We start from the raw sequence: 20231 nt of genomic DNA on the forward strand, positions 1-20231 counted from the left end.
TTGAACAATACACAGCGGAAGAGAGGCCTTGAAAGGAAATTCACCATTGCATCTGATCAGAACAGCATGCTGCATGCATGTATACTAAGACAGTCAACAGCGAAGTCAATTCTGAAAGTAAATATGGCCTAACACTTGAGCTCACTAAAAGAATGTACAAAATGTTAGAAATGTTGTGCCAATGGACCTAATCATTGCAATAAAACTATTTGGAGTCACACAGAATCACAAGACTCTAATAAATCAAATTGGTTAAAAACAGTATTTTTTTTTGGTAAGACATCTGTATCACATTGTGACACCCTAAAAAAACCCAAACCCCTCTCCCTAAGAAAAATTAAATAAAAACTTGTAATATTTATGGGTGACTGGAGACTGCAAGGAGGGGAAAGTGAAGGTGGAAGATTGCAAAATTTCATGGGACTGACAGGAAATGACTCCAGAGCCTGGAGTGAAAAACCCTGGTAGACGCTTCTTCCTGCACTTACCTTTTCTCCAGTCATGGCAAAAGGAGCATTAAACCACTGTTCAAACGTGCTACAGCTCTTGAAGATAGTTGGAAGGAGAAAGTTGAGCAGAGCCCATAGTTCAGGCAGCTTATTCTGTAGTGGAGTCCCTGTGAGAAGCAGACGACGTGGAGCTACATAGTGTGTATTCAGGACTTGGGTGAGCTTGCAATGGTGGTTCTTCATGCGGTGACCTTCGTCAACAATCATGTACTTCCAACGAATCTGATGGTGCAGGACAGTAACCAAATCTACTTTACTTAAGAGTTTACTTCTCAGGTATGATTGTTAGGCTTTCAATACAGTACAGCTCACCCCACAGCAAGGTGAGAGTTTGGATGTAGCTAGGTATCTGTTAAACTAGTTCAGTTTTAATTTGCACCTAAGAAAAATGCAGGGGAATATTCACTATGCCACTAATTTGTAGAAGCAATATAACAGGTAGAATCAATATACAGTGGTGCCCCGCAAGACGAATGCCTCGCAAGACAGAAAACCCGCTAGACGAAAGGGTTTTCCGTTTTGGAGGTGCTTCACAAAATGAATTTCCTATGGGCTTGCTTTGCAAGACGAAAATGTCTTGCGAGTTGCTGCAATTTTTTTTCGCTCCCCACCCCCTTTTTCTAAGGCACTAAGCTGCTAATAGCCGCTAAACTGCTAATAGCGCTAATCTGCTAATGGGGTTGCTTCGCAAGACGAAAAAACCGCTAGACGAAGAGACTCACGGAATGGATTCTTTTCGTCTTGCGAGGCACCACTGTAATGGAAATATTGAAGACAGGGAAATTCTCACCATCCTCAAATGCTCCAGAGAAATGGGACTTCTGAAGCATCCCACATAGGCTAAACTAGTGCTATGGCTCTTGTGAGCAATTACTCAAATGTAATCATGATGAGAAAGTTGTGAATTGGCACTTATTAACACCCCATCTTGGCAACATCTCCCAGGACACTGCTGTTGCTTTATGGCAAAGGGTTTGATAACTGCAGATTAAGTTAATGAGCCATACGAGGCAGCTGACATGTGGGTTGACATAAGCCGTTATTTGTTTTTGTTCTTTCAATATTGCTTTTTATTGAAAATTTAATAAGGACATAACACAACAGAGCACATGCAGTGTTATTCATGCAACCAAGACAAACCGCAACCAATGAGCAAATAATACTGTACAGGTGTTACTGCAGCAAAAGTATCTCACCCAAATGAGAACTGAGAAGCAAGAGATTGCATATCATATTCAACCACAGTACCATATGCAACAAGTGCCATTTGCATTAGCTGAATTACTCTTCTTTTTTTAAAAAAAACAACATATTCACATGTACACTACACTCTTTCTTTCTCCCTTTCATTATGGGTGAGACGGGTATTTGCTCTTAATCAGAGAGGAGAGGGGCCTGCCACTTTGAATTGCTTCAGAAGACATAACTGACATGATCCATCTTGAAGATCAAGTGACTGGGAGAGAAGACACCACAGTTTAATTCAGGGGTGGGGAAACCTGTGGCTTGCCAGATGTTCCCATAAGCCCAAGCCAGCATTGATGGTGGTCAAGGAAGGAACATCTGGAGAGCCATAGGTTCCCTGTCCCTGGTTTAAAAGGACAAAATAAGCAAGGGTCCTCCATTTTTCAGTAATCAAGAAAATGTTATGCATGGTGGGGGGATGTTGTAAATGCTTCATTTATCTGTTATTCTAATACTAATAATGTATTTTACTTAACGTTGGTTTTGCAAGAAAAGCTGTTTAATATTGCCTATACCTTTAGGATACCACAATGATTCATTTCTAGAACTAATGGAAAATCAACACACCAGCAAATCCTGCTTTCAAATAGGAAAGCCTCACCTTTGCAAGAATGTGCTTATCTTTGATTATATATTCATATGTAGTGAGCAAAACATTAAACTTCCCACTTCGAAGCTGAGGTACAAATGCCCGTCTTGCAGCCGGAGAGCCCTAACAAAAAAGAATGAAGAAAAACTAAGCACAGAATTCAGAGAAATAATTGACATTTGTGTTGCACTTGCGGCTGCGAAACCCCTGACTCTGTCTGGCTGAGCTAGAACATGAACTTTCTAACAAAGTTGTCTGCAGTCAAGATTTAGCAAAGGAAGGCAAACAAAAGACAGGGGCTTTGTGGGGCTTGCTGAGGGGAACTTAGATACAAGGAATGTAGAGCTTATAGGCTGGAAGGAATTGTAAGAAAAGCAGACACTGCACAAATAAGCAGGAACAGGAAAGGTAAATTAAAAAGGAGCACTGAAGAAAAAGGCAGAAGGTACAGGGAGATGTCTGAGAAAGAAGGGTTAATGGAGAAAGGCTGATGAAGATGCATACCACTTAAGGAAACAGAAATTTCCTTTTCACACACAGGTCTGAGGGATTATGGGGGGAAGCTGTGTGTTATTTGCAGGAAAGAAGTTGAAAAGCAAGAGGGTTTGGGGGAGGGCTGACAACTTTGGGTCACAAAGAAAAATGCTGCACTTTGGAAAATAAGAAAAAAATAAGCATTTTCTCTCTTTAACTTTAGAAGAAGCTTTTCTGTAGCAGTCCTGCTACACCGATGGGCAAGAGTAGTTTAAGAAACAGGAAGGTGACCCCGCCCCCAATATTATGCCACAGCTGTTGCTGAATGTACAGGGAAATGCAACAATTTGCTTTCAGTCAGAGGATGCTCGAGAATCATAACTGACTCATCATTCCATCTTGACAAATTGGAAATGAAAATCTGAACCACAATACTTGCCTTGTATGAGACTTTAACCACAGAAGGAGCCCACTTATCAAATTCATATGCCCAGTTTGAGAGAGTTCTAGAACAGAAAAACAGCAAAGACTTCATTTTATATAGTCACGAACCACACATAATACGAAGACTGGTAGTTTAAAAAACAAGAACTGCGTACAACCCCTTCAAAATAGCACATCAAAAAAGTGCATTACAAATGTGCATTCACAACTGCCAGTTTATCAGGTGATTTGGTCAGCTGGAGATAAGAGTCAGTTTCACCGATCCTGAAACAGAGTTTGACATGCAAACTTGTTTTCCAAGCAGCCATTTGTTTTATTAGCAAAGCTCATGTAATGCTTTTGCCGTCTCTCTCGCAAATACTGCATCAAATAACGATATGAATTATGGACCTAGTTCCTCTTAAGAATAGAACACTAAAAGCTTTGGAGGAATAATACAAAGCAGACTAGTTCCCCGTGGCACTTCAAATACAGTATTTACACATTTCATAGCACTTTTTGACTTCTGACCACCTGATTCAAATCAACCAACTATACAGTTACATGGAATCAAAGAACTGAATGGGATTAATCTGGCCTAGTAACAGGCCTCAAAAAGTGGCCATGCTGGTTAGCGCAAACCAGCTTTTTGCGAAGTCTGAGTTAAATAATACTTCCAGCATTACACCAGCCACACTCCCTCAGCGATTTCTTGCTATGCTTAACAGGTCTAATCTTTAACGCTCCCAATTCAGAAAGTTATTTATACTATCGCCACACATACTCTGCTAGTCTCACCCTGTTTCTATCATGTTTGCTGAATTTGGTGACCATATTTTGTTCATATTTCTGCACGAAGCAGACCAGCCCAGATGGCTGCATCAGAACTATAATGGTGATATACTACAAGAAGATATTTTGCATGAACACAGAAGCGTTTGAATGTGACAATCCTTAAGTGGCAGATGGATCCAATAGGAATACTTACGACAGAGGTACTATAATGAGGAACGGTCCATTGATACGTTTGTGCTCCATGAGGTATGTAATTAAAGCAATGGTCTGGATTGTCTTACCCAGACCCATTTCATCTGCCAGGATTCCATTTAGATTATTATTGTACAAGGATACTAGCCACTCTAAACCTTTAATCTATGGGAAAAGAAAAAGAAATGCTCACACGTTTCTGGACAAATGGAGAGAAAATACTGTCAATACTTGCTTCCTCTTTTGCAATTTTAAGCACATCTACACCCAGCACAAGTGCCTAAGCTAACACTGCTCTAAAGTAAAGGGCCTTGCTTTCAGTTTCTCACCTGATACTGCTTGAGGACACCATTCACCATGAGAGTGGACTGTTTGTCCACCCTTTCAGTGACTGCGTGAGCCACAGCGTAGTAAGACTGTAACCCCCTTGCCAGGGCTTGAGACACTCCATACTCATCATCAACATCTTGCTTTGCATTCCTAAGGGGAAAAAATTAAACAGGTTGGGAAAATGGGTTAAGAGTGAGAGAAAAAATGAGAGAGGGGAGGGAGGGGTAAACTTGGATCATATACCTAACTGGTGAAACCCTTACTAACTTAGAACATTTAAAAGAAAACTTAATCTTTTATAGCGCAGGATGACAAAGACTATTGTTTGTTTGAGCGGGGTTATTAGTTGGTTGGTTGTGTATTTTTTGTGTAGGATCAACCTAAATGTGGGAGATAAATGTTTTAGGTTGGAAACTGGCAAGAGGTTAAGGTGAAAAAACACCTCCTCTGAACTGCGGCATCATCCCAGTTAGCCTCCCCACCCTCTGGGCTGTGGGAGGAGTTGGGGCTGGGTTTATTTCTCTTTTGGGGGAAGGCCCTGCCTAAAGTTCCTAGTACTGTGGGAGGGTTGTGGCCTCTGGGAAGATGGAGGGGTTGCAATACAGTCAAACCTTGGTTTTTGGATGTCTCGGCTGCTGAACATTTCAGCTGCCGAACGCCAAAAACCGAGAAGTGAATGCTTCCGTTTTCAAACATGCCTTGGAAGTCGAACAGCATCTGAGGCGCATTTCTCAATTTTCCACACTGAACTTGCTCACAGCCCTTTGAGCCTCGGTTTTCAAATGTTTTGGAAGTCTAACTGATTTCCGGAACAGATTACATTCGAAAGTCAATGTTCCACTATACAAGGAACAGTGAGGGCAGATCTAACTCTACACAGCACCGTGGATCCCCTCTTCTAGGATCATTCAAGTGATCTATAACCTGCTCCTTTCTTAGGTGAATGACTGGGGGATCTGATGCTGCTGCTGTGCTATATTTTTTAGCCAATTAGTTATAGAAGTTATTTTTATCCATAGCTTATTGTTAATGAAATGTATTGCCTCTTTTACTATAAATCAGCTTGAGATGAAAAATGTATGGCGAATAAATTAAATTTAATTAATGAATCCCTTAATTTTTCACAAGTCATGATTCTATTTAAAAATAATTGTATTATATGTTACTGTGCACTAATTTTCACTTTCTGTTGGTTACCTTGGAGGCCTCCTGTCAGCCAGAAAGGCAGGCTGAAAATAATTTACACAACCAGACCCAGCTACTAACCCTTCATCTATGGTATCCCTGATACCTACGTGTATATGGGGGTGGAGAGTAATAGGTCCTTTCCCCAACTCCTATCCTCTTGGGTAGGGGAGAGAGAGAGAGATAGGGAGCGAGAGAGTCTCTTCTACTCCTTGACTGTAGAAGAACTCTTCCTCTTGCCCCTTTGAAAGTGGGCTGTAGGAAAGGTAGGGCAAGAACAAGAGATATCAGAAGAGCAACCTCTGCTCAAGCCTGTTTAACTACAGCCTTGTATCTTTCTGCTCCTGGTGTTAAAGTCTTTGTGTGTGTTGATTTCAGACATTTTGGTAGACTTACAAGCACAGACTCTGCCCTCTTCTCCTTGTGGGGTGAACTTATACATTAGAATCACAGAATTGTAGAGTTGGAAGGGACCCCAACGGTTATCTGGCTCAATCATCCCTGACAAGATAACATCCCTACCTCTGTTTAGAAACCTCCAGTGAAGGAAGAGACCAACACCTTCATCTGACACTTTCACTTATATTTAGAGGGAAACCTGAAAGATAGTTGGTAACATAAACACGGAGGGATGATGTGAGCCTTACTCAATAATGTGCCTTGCATCCACTTCAGATACATCATCGCTATCTGGATCTGGAATTTTCTTCTTCTCTTCCACAGGTAAAGCAGACTGAGAAGGTTGTGGTTGTTCCTCTTCCTCCTCCTGTCAGAAACAGAAACTGCATCAGTTTTGATATGTATACCGAAGTAAAATCAAAATGCTTTCAATGCTGCCTTAATTAGGAGGACAGTCTGCTGAAATGCTTGTACACACTGACCAACTGCAGGCAAAATCTCAAGAACCACAGCCTGTGTATATCATAATATCTAACATGGAATTTATGTAGATACAATTTGTGGGCATTGACCATGCCTCCACAGCAGTCTTCTGGCTTATCTGCTACATCTGCACAGAACACGATCAAGGAAATTTAGTGAAAGCTGAGCCATTCCTTCATACCTCTTCTTCCTCTTCTGATCCGCTTTCTTCACTGTCAGATCTTGGTGCTACTTCATATCTATTTAAACAGATATTAAAATGGCTAATATGGATAACACGGAAAAAAAATTAGATAGGAAAATGTGATACTCTTTATTTTCTACTTAATCAGTCATGGAGAGCAATCTGACTAGGGTTGCTCCTCTTTTCTGAAGTCACTGGGGGAGTTTGCAGGAAGAAAGAATTTCAGAATACAGGGGTCTGTATTTTGTCAGTAGCACTGGGGGTGGGGGAATCTTGAACAGAGAAAATGATACATTTCTAAAAAGTTATCCCCACTCCAGTCCCTTATACACACAGCAGGAGGTAATCCCTAATATGCCCAAGGCTGGAAGGGAAAAATGCTTCTCTGATAAACAAGCAAAATCTAAGTTCACCACAAATCAAATTTTCTGTTTCCCCACACAGTGAGGGAAGCTATGACTTGGGATTTCCAAACTAGGGCAATATTGCTGAGTGGGAAAATCAAACAAAGAGAACACTTGCTCTGTAACATGCCATCCAACCAAAGGAAGGTTTCATGAATGTGAACACCAAGTACATAAGAAGAGCCCTGTGGGGTCAGATCAAGGAGTTACCTAAGGCCAGCATCCTTCCCCCCCCAACTGTGAACAGCTGGAGGCATCTGAGATGCCTTGTTAGAAACTGGTAGCCAGATTTACTGTATCTTTATAGGGAAGCTTGATTTAAGCTAGTGGTTTTCAACCTTTTTGAGTCCACAGTGCCCTTGACCAACCACATTCTTTCTGCGGCTCCCCCGTGGTAGCCATGTACACTGGGGTTCCATTACAGGACGTGTTTATGTAGGGATTTCCCTGTTCTGCCCCCCATCCCCCCCCCACATTCCACCCTGCCCCACCCCACCCTCTTCGGGTGCGGTTTTTGGTGTGCATGTAAGTGGGAACAGCAGGAGGAGCAGCATGATTCAGGCTGGACTGGGGTGGGGAAAGAGACAAAGATTGATCGATTTGCAGATATGCAAGAATGATGTCAAGAGGGAGGGAGGGAGAAGGAGGGCCCTCCCACGGCATCCCTGACCAATCACTGTCACCCAAGGGTGCGAGGAACACAAGTTGAAAACCTCTGATTTAAGCAACTGAGGCTAATAGCTGTTGCTATACCAATACTCCTCTTTTGAAGACAAAACTTAGAGGCATGTTACAAGCTAGCTTTTCTTAACAATCAAAGTTCAGAAGTAGTGGATGACCCCATGAAAATGACTTTTGAAGAAACAAACAGGATGCAGTTACAAGGTGCTAATTTCATGGCAAAATACAAAGGGTTACATCTGTTGGCAACTTACCCAGGATTCATTTCTAACCAAGTATCCAGTTGTCCTGCTTTCGGTGCATCCGTGCCAGTAAGAATTTTCCCACTTTCTACATGGATCACTTTGACAGGTAGGTCACTCATTTGGCTGGTTTCATCCAAAGGCTGAAAAAACACAAATGTGTGTTAAACCTATTGTATTATATTTCCACAGTACAAAAAACGAGGGTCCCCAATGATGGTACTGTTTATGCATCCTTTTTAAGAAAAGTTGGTTGGTCACCTGTCATGTAGGATCTGGTTGAGATTCCTGCATTGAAGGGGGTGGACCCTCAAGGTACCTTCCAACACTATAATTCTATGAAAAAAATGGTTACTGAGAGCTTTTGTGACATAGTGGACACTTTGTTGGACAAGGACAGGGAAACTTGCATATTCCTGCCGGTTTTGGAGTGCTTCACATATGTTTGATTAGAACAGACAAAGGGTCAGAAGAAATTAGTGAGTGCATGCAATGCTGTCTCTATGCCCTGCTAGCTTTTCCCACTTGGCCTGGGAGAGCAGAGCACTGATTGACTCCAGCTACAAAAGCTGAGGCTGCTGAACAAACTCTTGGGTTGGGTTACTGTTTAGGGGCTGTTTTGCTGTTATAGATATTAATTTTTTGCATCTCTTTTTAGATTGCATTATGATTTATGTGGAACTTGCTCAATTTGCTTGTGTATGTTTGCTTTTATAATAAATTTTATTTAAAATAAAATTGGTTGTGTATGTTTTAATGTGTTTTATTTATTGTTTATGACTATTTTTGTTATATGTGTAATTATGTAAATCTTCTCACGTTATAAGGCTCTTTAAGCACTGCTTTAACTATGGAAAGGTGGCACACAAATAAAATTATGATGGCTGAAAATCTATGGTCTGTTTGCAGTGAAGCTGCAATAGGGTAGCAGCTGGCAAATAAGGACCAGGAGACTTGGACTGAAATGACTACAGCCAGCTTATTTACAGTCTGGGCTTTGATGGTCCTCTCATCAGCTGGATATTTCTCATACTGAGCCTTAAGCAGTTTTATATCATTGTTACTTGTTTATACATGCAATTTATTCTTTGCCTTCTTTTAAGTTGATTCTTCAGCTCGTCATTTTCCACAGTTTCTCGTTGAAGCCTAGGTACCATTTCTTTCATCTGCAGCCCCTTCATGATCTTTTCCAAAACCTTCATGTTCCTTGAAGAGCTCATTTTTCAAACTTAGCTTTATTTCAACATGGTGGTGAGTCTCCTGTTTTAACTGTTTCTCCATCACTTTCAACACATTGACAATACTCTTGAGGTCATTTTGCGTGAGGCAGCACTTGTGTGTTTCCTGTTTAATTTTCAACAAGAAGTTTTCAAGCTTCTTCATTAGTTGATCTTTCTGCTTAAACAGCTCATTTATTTTCTGCTCAATTCTTCAAAAGCAGTTCTGTAGTTTCTTCTTTGAACCTCTCAGAGAGCTGGTGCTCAAATTGCCTTTAACTGCAGTGAAACAGCAATGTTCATATTAAGCTTCACTGGCAGATTCCTGAAGAACAATCTTTGTTGAAAGGCACAAAAACATGCTAGTTGAGGGGATTTTTAACTGGGCAGCAGGCCCTAACTTCTTCAGGCTAATGATTCTGTTGACCCTCCTAAGAAGCAGATATTGAAATATGATCATATAAAGCTTGTGGAAAGCCCTATAAGCAGGAACACCTAGTCAGCCAATCACCATTCTTCTCTCTTTCCTCTATGAAGTCATGCTTAGTCAACAATGCTGGTTGGTAAATGAGGTCATCACAACAGCTGTTTGAATATACTCATTTCTAACTGACTGTTGAAGGTGGAAGAAGTTATTACATGGTTTCCTTCAGTTTTTAATGTTCTTGTTCCTAAATATTGAAAATATATATATTTAGATTTAGTTGTTTTTAGAATTAGAACTAGTTGCCTTTTGTTACTTGCGTGGATATAAATTAAATGGCTTATCAGTTTAATTTAGATAGGATGTTACATGAAGGGTTATTCCTTTACTATACAGGCAAAGTCCTTTATCACGTAAAAGACCTGATGCTCTAAAGATATCGCTACTGTATTTTCTTTGTATTAATGGTATATAAATGCTAGTCTGAGGGAAAACTACCAAAAATGTTGGGCAGTTTGACAAGTTTGTAAAGAACCATCAGCTGGGTTGACTGCGGCAAGTTAGTACAGCCTCTAGCCTACCAGGTAAGCTTTGATTTTCAAGAAGCAATCAGAAACTTGTTTTTAACATTTCTTTCAGTTTTCTCCTGTGAATGTTGATGCTGGCTATCCTCCAAAATTCATTTCCACATAGTCAAAAACCTTAATCTAAGCCTGTGGCTCAAGTGCTGGGTTTCCATGCCTTCCGCTTTGTCCAGACCATCCAAAACAGACCAAGGTTCAGGACACGGATCCTGAGCCTCAGGTGGAACCTGCTACTACCACCAAGGAATCTGCTCCACAAAATCAGGTGAGCTTTTCAGTGGGAAGTAACCAAAACATATAAAAGAACGTAAAGAAAGGACCAAACATTGAAAAGGCATGCAACAGAACTTACAGGATGAGAAGAGGTTATTGCCAGCACAAAAGCAACATAGGCTCCCCATTTTTGAAACTGTCATTTTAATGCCTTGATGGCTGGACAGGGCTCTGGTAAAGTATTCTATACGATTCTTCTGTTTAGGCCTAAGAACATGGTGGCTCTGGCTTGGGTTAAGTGGAAGGGAACAATGCCTTTTTAATGGAACGTCCTTAACATTTGCTTGGGGTTATAAAGTACAAAACTCCCCGAAATCCTTCAAGGATATAAATACAGTGCTGCTCTTGATGGTCAGACTAGATGCACAAGTAGGGAGAGCACACTGGGAACACAAAGACTGCCTATGTCAGGTCACCCCATTGGTCTTTTCTAGTCCAGCAGCATGTTAAGTAGGGCATAAAGGCCAAAGAACTCAGCCCCTGGGCTGCTGTGTCCTTCTCGGTAACTGTCTCTGAACATGGAATATCCATTTAGCCATTATAAGGAATTGGGACATAGGGAAGGAATGAAGCGTAACAGTATTTGATGACTGCTCCATAGCACTTTATAGTGTTATGACTAATAGCTACAGATCAGCACATTAAACTGTGGCTAGAAAAGTCATGGATAGGGAGAATATTATTATGATTATTGTTGTTGTTATTGGATCTTACTTCACCATCTGGTCCAATTGCCGGTGTCTGTCCTTCTGCAGTTTCAGCCTTCTGGAAATAAAGGAAGAACATTAATCCTTTGTTAACAGAATAGGAAATTGCATTTTTAAACACTTTATTTACTTAAGGCACTTTTATCCCACGCTTCAGCCAAAAAAAGGCTCCTAGATGTCAGGGATAAAACATTTCTTGCCTTCAGCCTTACAATCTAAGACATGACACGAAAAGAAAAGGGATTGTGACGGAGGAGGTAAAAACAACAACGAACCTCAAGCAGCATTTCTCTTAGTTACAGAGTGCAGTGACCAGCTAGAATGAAAAGATTACAAGGAGAGGAGGAACTGAAGTTGCTGGTCCTTCAGCTGAAGCTGTGGGATGCTTCATATATATCCCATGTGCCCCTGCAGTGGGTTCCCTATCCTAAGAAACTGGCATTTATTCATGTACAGCAAGTCCTTGATCAGGACTCCCCTGGAGAAGTTGCTAGATCTTGTCCACCAGCACAGAGACTGCCACATGGGAAAAAATAAATTTCCAGAGTGGCATCTTGATATGAGAAAAGTGTCCACTGATGTGGCCTAGAATAGAAACTTTCCCCTGGCAATATGTGTTCCAAAGCTTGGGCAAGAACCATTATTTCTGCTGTCCTGCTAGAGGCCATAGATGCCATGGTGAAGCAGAACTTCTCAGTAGGAAGAGTGGGGATGTGCCTTGAGCAGTATTTATCATTGCTCCCTTATGCTGAATCCTGCAAGTGGAATGTAGATGGCTTTTGTCTTGACTGATGAGAAACCCATGACCCTTCAGGTGGTGATCTGTAGGTCATGGTGAAAACAAGAGGACTGGCTTAATAACTGTCAAGTTAACAGTAGACATTGACTTAACCATTCAGTTTGATCCCCTCTGGAGAACTGCAGTTTCAATCACTGCTAGTGCGTTTAAAATGCCTTCTCCTTCTGAATCAATCTCCTCAGTATAATCCAGGCACCCCCAAACTCGGCCCTCCAGATGTTTTGGGACAACAATTCCCATCATCCCTGACCACTGGTCCTGTTACCTAGGGATGATGGGAGTTGTAGTCCCAAAACATCTGGAGGGCTGAGTTTGGGGATGCCTGGTATAATCAAAGTCATAATGTGCCCTCTGGAGGCCCACATTTGACAGTGCAGGGCTAACATTTGTGGGTGATAATGCTGCTGGCTGGAGAGCGTGTCTGCAGCGAGTACAGGAAGAATCCTGGATGGTTTTGTACTGAAGACAAGAGCCACAGTGATCCTTTGTAAAGTAGGTACAGTGCTATGAGGATCTCATTCCTGGTTGTGGCTACAACATCAACAACTGGGGTCAACCAAGAAACACTATCACCTCCCGGAGAACATGCACATTGACAGTAGAGGATGGAACTTGCCTCCTGACAATTATTGAGGAAGTCCACGAATGCTTGACCACCCTGACATAATGTGTCATGATGTAATGCTGAGCATAATTTTGGAGACTATCACCTTTTTTCTTGTAGGAGCATGGGTGGAGAGGGAGTAAAAACAGGTAATAAGAGAATATAGGCAACAAACCAATGTAGAATGATAAGAAAGTGTTTCTTCCTCCTTTGCTTTCAGACAAAAAAAATAATTAAAAAATGCTGAAGAAAAGGAGACTGGGACCAGGAGAAAACAAACAAGGGACTAACTAAATGGAGGAAAAACAACAGGCCTGAGGCTCAGGAATAACACACAGGAGTAGCAAGTAGGATTTGCTCCAAGCAAAGGCAGAAAATGAACTGAAGGACCAGGAGACGTCTCCAGGAAAAAGCTGTTCATATGAGTCTTGCCTTCCAATCAATAGGGGAGATTGTAATCCACTTGGATACCTCCCATGCTCAATTGAGAATGGGGATATAACTTGCTTATTGCATTACCAAGACCCACATTACAAAATTTTAAAGATCTAGTACACATAGAGCAGAAACATGTTCCAAGGCAACATATAGAAAATTGGAAGCTTTAAAGGAAATAAATTTGATTTAATTAATTGCACTCAAACACAGAAACATATATGTTCCTTAAAGCAGGAAGTTTTTGAGAAGGGACCACAAACCAGCTGCTTGCTATGGGAAAGGGATTTGGAGCAAGGTATTTCCTTAGGTGCCCAGAACTGGCTATGGCAACATGTTCCACAACAAAATGTAAGTACAAATCTTAAGAAGAGTTTCTATAAATATATGTTCTGTTGGTATATGACATCTAAGGCTTAATCACATTTATAGATGAATAAGGAACATGTTGAAGAGCTGGTATGTTTTGCATATTCTGGACCTTCTCGGCAGCTTCAAAAGATGCCGTGAGAAATTTAACAGGTTATGACAGAACAGTTAGATCCTTTAGTCATATTATTTGTTCATGAAAAAATAATGGTTTTAACATAAAATGTTGAAATAGTAGTCTATTTAACAACAATTGCTTTGTGTGTTTTATTTATGGATATTGTGTGATCTATTCTGATTTGCTATGATAGCAATGCTATGTTGTTTATGCCAAAAAATAAAATAACTAGAGAATTGGACCCTTTTCAGAAGCACACAACCAAAGGCCTGAAAAGCATCTTCCAACCCAAATGCTTATACGAAGTTTGCATTTCATCAGCATTATTGATCACAGCAAGTTAATGAACTCCAGCTTACCTTCTTTTTCTTCTTCTTCTTTTTCTCCTTTGCAACTTGGGCAGCCTTGTGCTGTCTCACCAGCTCTGTCAGGTTGGCCACATATTCATCTGTTTGCTGAAGCAGGTAGGCTAAGCGCTTATCTTTCTTTTGATCAATTAGCTTACGGTACCCTTCTTCATCTTCAGCCTTAAAAAAAAAAATGCTTTAAATTAGGAACAACAGTTATTTAAAACAAAGTGTACCAAACTGCAATCTACTGCAAGCTCAGCTGGGCAAATTTTATGCCTGAAACATTTCTAGTTTCCAATCTTGAAACAAACCTTACCATCAACCTGCGCATTCTCTCCTTCTCAATTCTCTCATTCTCCTTCTTTTGCTCACGCTCAGTATTGGCATGGTAAGTGGCCACAGCCTTTGTAAGTTTTTGAATCTTCCCTGTGACAGATCGGTGGTATTCTTTAAAATCCTTGGCATGCTGAAGAATGCTATTGAGGTACTCCTAAAAGGAAATGTAATACAAAAGGGATTAAAGAATTTATACACCTGTGACAGAGCCTCTTAAGACTGTTGGCAATCTACAACTGTGATATCAGCAATCACAAAATGCCCATTACAAGTGTATTCAATTGCATATTAAGCCCAGTCACATTCTTAGCTGTTGCAAATGTTATGCAAGATGTTACTGCTTCCAATAATTTAGGTTTCCTTCCTCCAGCCAAAATCTCAATTTCTGTTTGTAATTTCCTTTAGTCTTATCTCCACAAAGCCAGAAGCAGACAAACAGAGTGCTCAGGCTGAGGCAACCTCCAGGGAAGCCCAATGTACACAAGCTGCCCATAAACTCCTGATGGGAACACCAAAATTGTTTGTGAGGTAGGCTCAGTCGTGTGAGAATGGTAAGCCAAAGGATACTCAGTGAATCAAAAACATCTCCTCCTCAGATACAGAGAGTGGCCAAAGGTGAACAAGGAGTGCACATGACCCTATCCTATAGTTAGTGACATGCAGTGGAAAGAGGTTTGGGATTGGACTATGAAGACCTGGGTTCAAATCTCTATTCCACTGTTATCATCCCTGACTTGGCCCTTCAGATGTTTTGGGATGACAATTCTCATCATCCCTGACCACTGGTCCTGTTAGCGAGGGATGATGGAAATTGTAGTCCCAAACACCTGGAGGGCTGCAGTTTGCCTATGTCTGCTGTAACCTACCTCACAGGATTGTAGTGGGAATGCTACTCAACAGTCCTAAGCAAAACAGTGCAGTGTACTCTTCTTTAAGATTTTAATCATAGTCTATGTTTAGGTAGTTCCAATATATGATAATCTGAAAATACAGGAACTGTTTTAGTAGCTAAGAAGTTTATTGCAGAGAACGTTAGAAATCTCATCTACCTCCCTCTCTGGATAAACAGGCCAGCGATAGGCTAACTTTTTATGCTAAAGAAATCAGACCTACAGCGATGGATACCAAAGATGGCTAACTCCTTATTTTCAATAGCTCTTTGACCAGTGATGCACCTAGTTCTTCACCTCCATTGTTGCCATACATTTTACTTCCCTTTATCTCTTCTTTTAACCCTCTTCTATTAACCCTTTAGCCTTCTTAACATTTAGGAGTGATTTCAACCCCAACACCTAATTTTCCCTTCTCCTCATTCAAGAAATTGATGGGGTTAAACTGGTGCCTTGCAAGACGAAAAGAATCCGTTCCGCGAGTCTCTTCGTCTTGCGGTTTTTTTCGTCTTGCGAAGCAAGCCCATTAGCGGCTTAGCGCTATTAGCGGCTTAGCGGATCAGCTGTTAAGCGGCTTGGGAAAAAGGGGGGGAGGAAAAAAACCCCGCAGGAACTCGCAAGACATTTTCGTCTTGCGAAGCAAGCCCATAGGAAATTCGTTTTGCGAAGCACCTCCAAAACGGAAAACCCTTTCGTCTAGCGGGTTTTCCGTCTTGCGAGGCATTCGTCTTGCGGGACACCACTGTACTTTGTTTGCTGCATATTAGTTACCTACAACAATGCAGTAACTTCATGTAGAAAAATAAAATGGAAACATTCGTAGTATAATAAATGTTCACCGGCACTGCTCTTTTTGCCACCCTCCTCTCCACACCACCATCTCACATAAAAACAGAAGAATTGCATGCCTGATGTTTTTGCCGGCGTTTTCGTTCTTGTTCGATCTTCTGCTGTTTCTCCAGCTTCTCAGTGATGCGAGCTTCCCGCAGGGACTGCCGTTTGCTACGTTTGTATGCCTTGGCGTTCAGTGCTGTTTCCAGAGCAGTATCTCTTCTCATGCATACCACAACTTCTTGACGCAGCTTTGAAACAACAATTTTAAAAGAAAGAGTCAATTCCGATCTGAAAGTTGAGAAAGAAAGGCATGTACCTGCCAAGTCATATCCAAAACTGCACATTACAAGAAGATATTTTTGAAATTGTCTTTTTTAGTGGTTTTTCAAAAGAAAAAGCAAAGCATTAATTGTGTTAGTGTTAAACTGGGTGAATGGAAGTGCTAAACTTAAGGAGAAACTATACAACATGGTATTTATAGAAATGGTCTCAAAGCCCCAGAATGTTTTAGATCTCATATATACGTACACATACCTTAAAGGGATGGGCAAGGTAAGGAAAATGAATAGGAAGGGGCCTATTCTCCAATATGTTTTAGGGCAGCGACGGCCAAACTTGGCCCTCCGGCTGTTTTGGGAATACAATTCCCATCATCCCTGACCACTGGTCCTGTTAGCTAGGGATGATGGGAGTTGTAGTTCCAAGTTTGGCCATCACTGTTTTAGGGGATCCTTCATTTATCAGTCTATTTAAACAGGGAAGATGCACACATGACCCTGCTGAAAGGCATGAGACGTATCCACATCTGAGGTTCCTTTGAACCTCAGAGCCCCAACCACTAGAATTCCAAGCAAGGCAGGACAACAAAGCATATATACATGGATAGCCACCTCAAATGATTGATAGGACTGCCTGCTGAGGGCCTACAGGGCCCGCCCTTGCTTCTCTCCACCTGGCTTGACAGGTTTCACAAGGACTGCAGCTGCTGCTTAGCACCGAGGGCTCCTCTTTTAAATTGTTTTTAATTTTTATCTGTGTTGTTTTAAATGAGACCATCTTGGCTGTGAGCCCTAGAAGACCTGCACCCTGCCTTACTGGCCCTTTCCCATCTGGCCTGGGAGAGTGCTGACTGACTCCAGCTACAAAAGTTGAGGCTGTTGAACAGATTCTTGGGCTGGAGTATTGATTCTGGGGGGTTGAGAGAGCTGTTACTGTTACTGATATTATTGTTTTATCTTTAGTTTTATTAAATAATTTATTCATTTTCAATTACAATCTTCCAGTTGGAAGTTGTATCTTTAGTTTTAGAACTTATTATTCATGTGGAAATTGTGTCCATTAGGTTGTGTACTTTTGATGCGTTTCATTTATTGTTTATGACTTCTGTTTGTAATTATGTAAATCTTGTCATGTTGTAAGCAGCCTTGAGCATAGTTTCAACTATGGAAAAGCGGCATACAAATAAAATGATGATGATATTGCTTATTATTTCTACTTTGTTATTCAAGTAACTCCACCTGCTCCTTCCTTTTTTTTAAACAGTACTTAGATGAGCACAACAAGCCCCAAAATGCCCTTCAGGAAGAGGAGTTGCCAAACACAACAGAGGAAGGATAGGTGAAGAGGAAAATCCAAGGTCTCTGAAACACCTTGATTCAAAGTGAGGCCTAGTCTAGGAAAGGCTTTTGGAGAAAAAAGGTTAATAATAATAAAGCTAAAGGTAAATTTAAAAAATGGCTGGGCTGGGTGGAAAATTATTGAGTGGGAGCACTGGAGAAAAGAAGAATGGCATGGGGGAGATGCACATGGATTCAATAAAGATATGCAGAAGACCAAACAATAATTTGTGGGGGAAGCAGAGTGGAGAAGGAAGACATAATAAGGTGGATAACTGTGTAGAAAGAGAAGGAAATGCTGAAAGGAGAACAGAAAGGGAAAGAAGAGGAGCATGGATAAAATGGGAGACAAAGAAGCAGCAAAGAAATGGAAGAAAGGAAAATAAGAGGAAAAGAACAGTAAGTGCATTTTGAAGGACTTATCTACATTGGTATGGCTATCTGGTCATTTTCTCTTCAAAAGGAAAGCTACGGAATTGCCACCTCTTTTAACTATCTTATGATATATAAATATGAGGCAGACATAAATAGAAAATTATTCCAGTTCATAAACACAGAGACATATTTGCCTAAGGCACAAACAAATTCTGGCACTTCAAGCAAAACAGGTAGGTCAGGTGTTAAAATACTACACCAAGGTAGTATTGGCACAAGTTAGCACCTCTTGCTTTCAAGATACGTTTCTATGAATACAAAACAGCACTGGCACACCTGACAATTGATTTGGTCCTCTATTGTGAAACCATGCCCGTATCTAAACAAAAAAATTACCAGAAAAGCAAGTAACTGACCCTGGAAGACCAGGAGATGGTTGTCACATTTTAAGCTTCTGATTTTATTGAAATGAAGCTACTCAATCTGAAATGCTGCCTCTTGTACGTTTCATTAAGTGACAAAACCCTGGAGTAAAATATGTGATTCCGATTTCCAAAATAGTCTTGAGCAACAGGAGTTCCAACTATGGAACTCAGCCTACCTGTCTCTGGAAGTTAAGCAACCGTAGTGCTTTAAGTTCAATGGTAGCTTTGGTTCGCAAGTCCCCAGCCAGTGACCCAGGAAGGTTTTCAAGTTCTTGTATCCTGTGAGCAATGCGAGCCTGCAGTCTGACACAGTAGATTAAGACAAACAATGCATTTGTTTAGGTCTTTTATCATGTCTAAACAAGAGATATCAGCTACAGCAGTTATCCACCAAGGGGTCAGGAAGCTAAGAGAAAAGCAACACAGGTTCAAGATAAACCTAAATCCACCCCTCTGCAAAGGGACAAAGCTGTAACACTTGGCTTTGGTCAAACACAGGTTTGCTAATAACATTCTCCTGCTGTTCCAGCATGAGAGCACAATGAAGACCAAGACTAGAATAGTGCTAACAGGCCCTCAAAAGTCACTTCACTGAATGCAGCCTTCATTAAAGTCAACCTGTTGCCCAGAAGCACCAGTGAAACAGTTAAGGTTGTAGTAGCTACATTTTTAAAGGGACGCGGGTGGCGCTGTGGGTTAAAGCCTCAGCACCTAGGGCTTGCCGATCGAAAGGTCGGTGGTTCGAATCCCCGCGGCAAGGTGCGCTCCCGCTGTTCGGTCCCAGCGCCTGCCAACCTAGCAGTTCGAAAGCACCCCTGGGTGCAAGTAGATAAATAGGGACCGCTTACTAGCGGGAAGGGAAACGGCGTTTCCGTGTGTGGCTCTGGCTCGCCAGATGCGGCTTTGTCACGCTGGCCACGTGACCCGGAAGTGTCTTCGGACAGCGCTGGCCCTTGGCCTCTTTGAGTGAGATGGGGGCACAACCCTAGAGTCTGTCAAGACTGGCCCGTACGGGCAGGGGTACCTTTACCTTTACCTTTAGCTACATTTTTACCTGTACTCCCTCTCTTGAAGGATTTCAACTGGGTCAAGTCCTCTTGGTTTCTGGATTGGAGTGATACGGTTTTGCTTCTGGTGGAGTTGCACCATTGGGGCAGGTTGGGCTGGTTGTCCCGGTGACTGAGTTTGGGGAGGCATTACAGGGGATGCTGCTGGAGGTACCGCCGGAGGTGCTGGTGAAGGACGGCCTGTTGGCTGAGGAGGAATCAATTTCTGAGGTGTGCTAGTAGGGGCTGCAGCATTTGCCATTGGTCCTATAGAAGAACGTTGGTAGGAAGAAGGCTGTTAAAGGCTCCCTCCTATAAAAGCCTGATATAAGCACATCTGAGCATAAAGACTGCAGTGTTCAAGGACCAATTTCTACATTTAAACAGCTGAATAATAGTTTTGTTTTGTTATAATTTAACCCAACCTTCCTGCAAGCAGCTCAAGACAGGAGATAGTGGTGTTCTGCTCCCCTGCTCATCCTCACAGACATCTTATACAGTAAGCTAAGAGAAAGTCAACCACTTCCCACTGTGGCTTGCTATGGCCTCCGCTGTATACACCTGCCATTCCATCTACTCATGAGTCTGGCTCTCAACCCAGGAAATGACCTGAAAAAATACCACACCCTCTTATAGTGATCTCTATAATGAATTAAAGGAGCACTAAATGTGAACACCTATTCCCCTATTTGGC

General features: G+C 41.6%; 1 protein-coding gene and 1 long non-coding RNA gene across 17 annotated transcripts in view; one reads left to right on the forward strand and one right to left on the reverse strand.

Annotated features, from left to right (window-relative positions):
- The window catches only part of SMARCA4 (SWI/SNF related BAF chromatin remodeling complex subunit ATPase 4), a 62446-nt gene that overhangs the window by 25672 nt on the left and 16543 nt on the right, over positions 1-20231 (reverse strand). For all 13 annotated transcript variants that reach the window (XM_083419306.1, XM_083419302.1, XM_083419313.1 and 10 more), the window contains 14 exons: positions 19546-19804; positions 18668-18794; positions 16150-16323; positions 14332-14505; positions 14025-14192; positions 11348-11398; positions 8148-8278; positions 6806-6863; positions 6390-6508; positions 4557-4707; positions 4229-4392; positions 3257-3323; positions 2356-2466; positions 489-731 (listed from right to left, as the gene is read on the reverse strand). In XM_083419306.1, coding sequence (XP_083275432.1) covers positions 489-731; positions 2356-2466; positions 3257-3323; positions 4229-4392; positions 4557-4707; positions 6390-6508; positions 6806-6863; positions 8148-8278; positions 11348-11398; positions 14025-14192; positions 14332-14505; positions 16150-16323; positions 18668-18794; positions 19546-19804 — 1997 coding nt within the window. The remainder of the gene's footprint in view (positions 1-488; positions 732-2355; positions 2467-3256; positions 3324-4228; positions 4393-4556; positions 4708-6389; positions 6509-6805; positions 6864-8147; positions 8279-11347; positions 11399-14024; positions 14193-14331; positions 14506-16149; positions 16324-18667; positions 18795-19545; positions 19805-20231) is intronic.
- On the forward strand, positions 9215-18555 carry LOC310667902. 4 transcript variants are annotated; one of them, XR_014506385.1, is made up of 6 exons: positions 9215-9994; positions 10470-10625; positions 13416-13529; positions 14069-14129; positions 14757-14879; positions 17618-18555. It is a non-coding gene; the product is annotated as an uncharacterized lncRNA (long non-coding RNA). The 4 variants fall into 4 exon arrangements; XR_014506386.1 differs by having other exon boundaries at positions 9215-9974; XR_014506387.1 differs by lacking the exon at positions 9215-9994 and adding an exon at positions 10037-10360.

The sequence above is a fragment of the Podarcis tiliguerta genome (genome assembly GCF_965153285.1).
Source record: "Podarcis tiliguerta genome assembly, chromosome: 17".
In the NCBI taxonomy this organism is placed as follows: domain Eukaryota; kingdom Metazoa; phylum Chordata; class Lepidosauria; order Squamata; family Lacertidae; genus Podarcis; species Podarcis tiliguerta.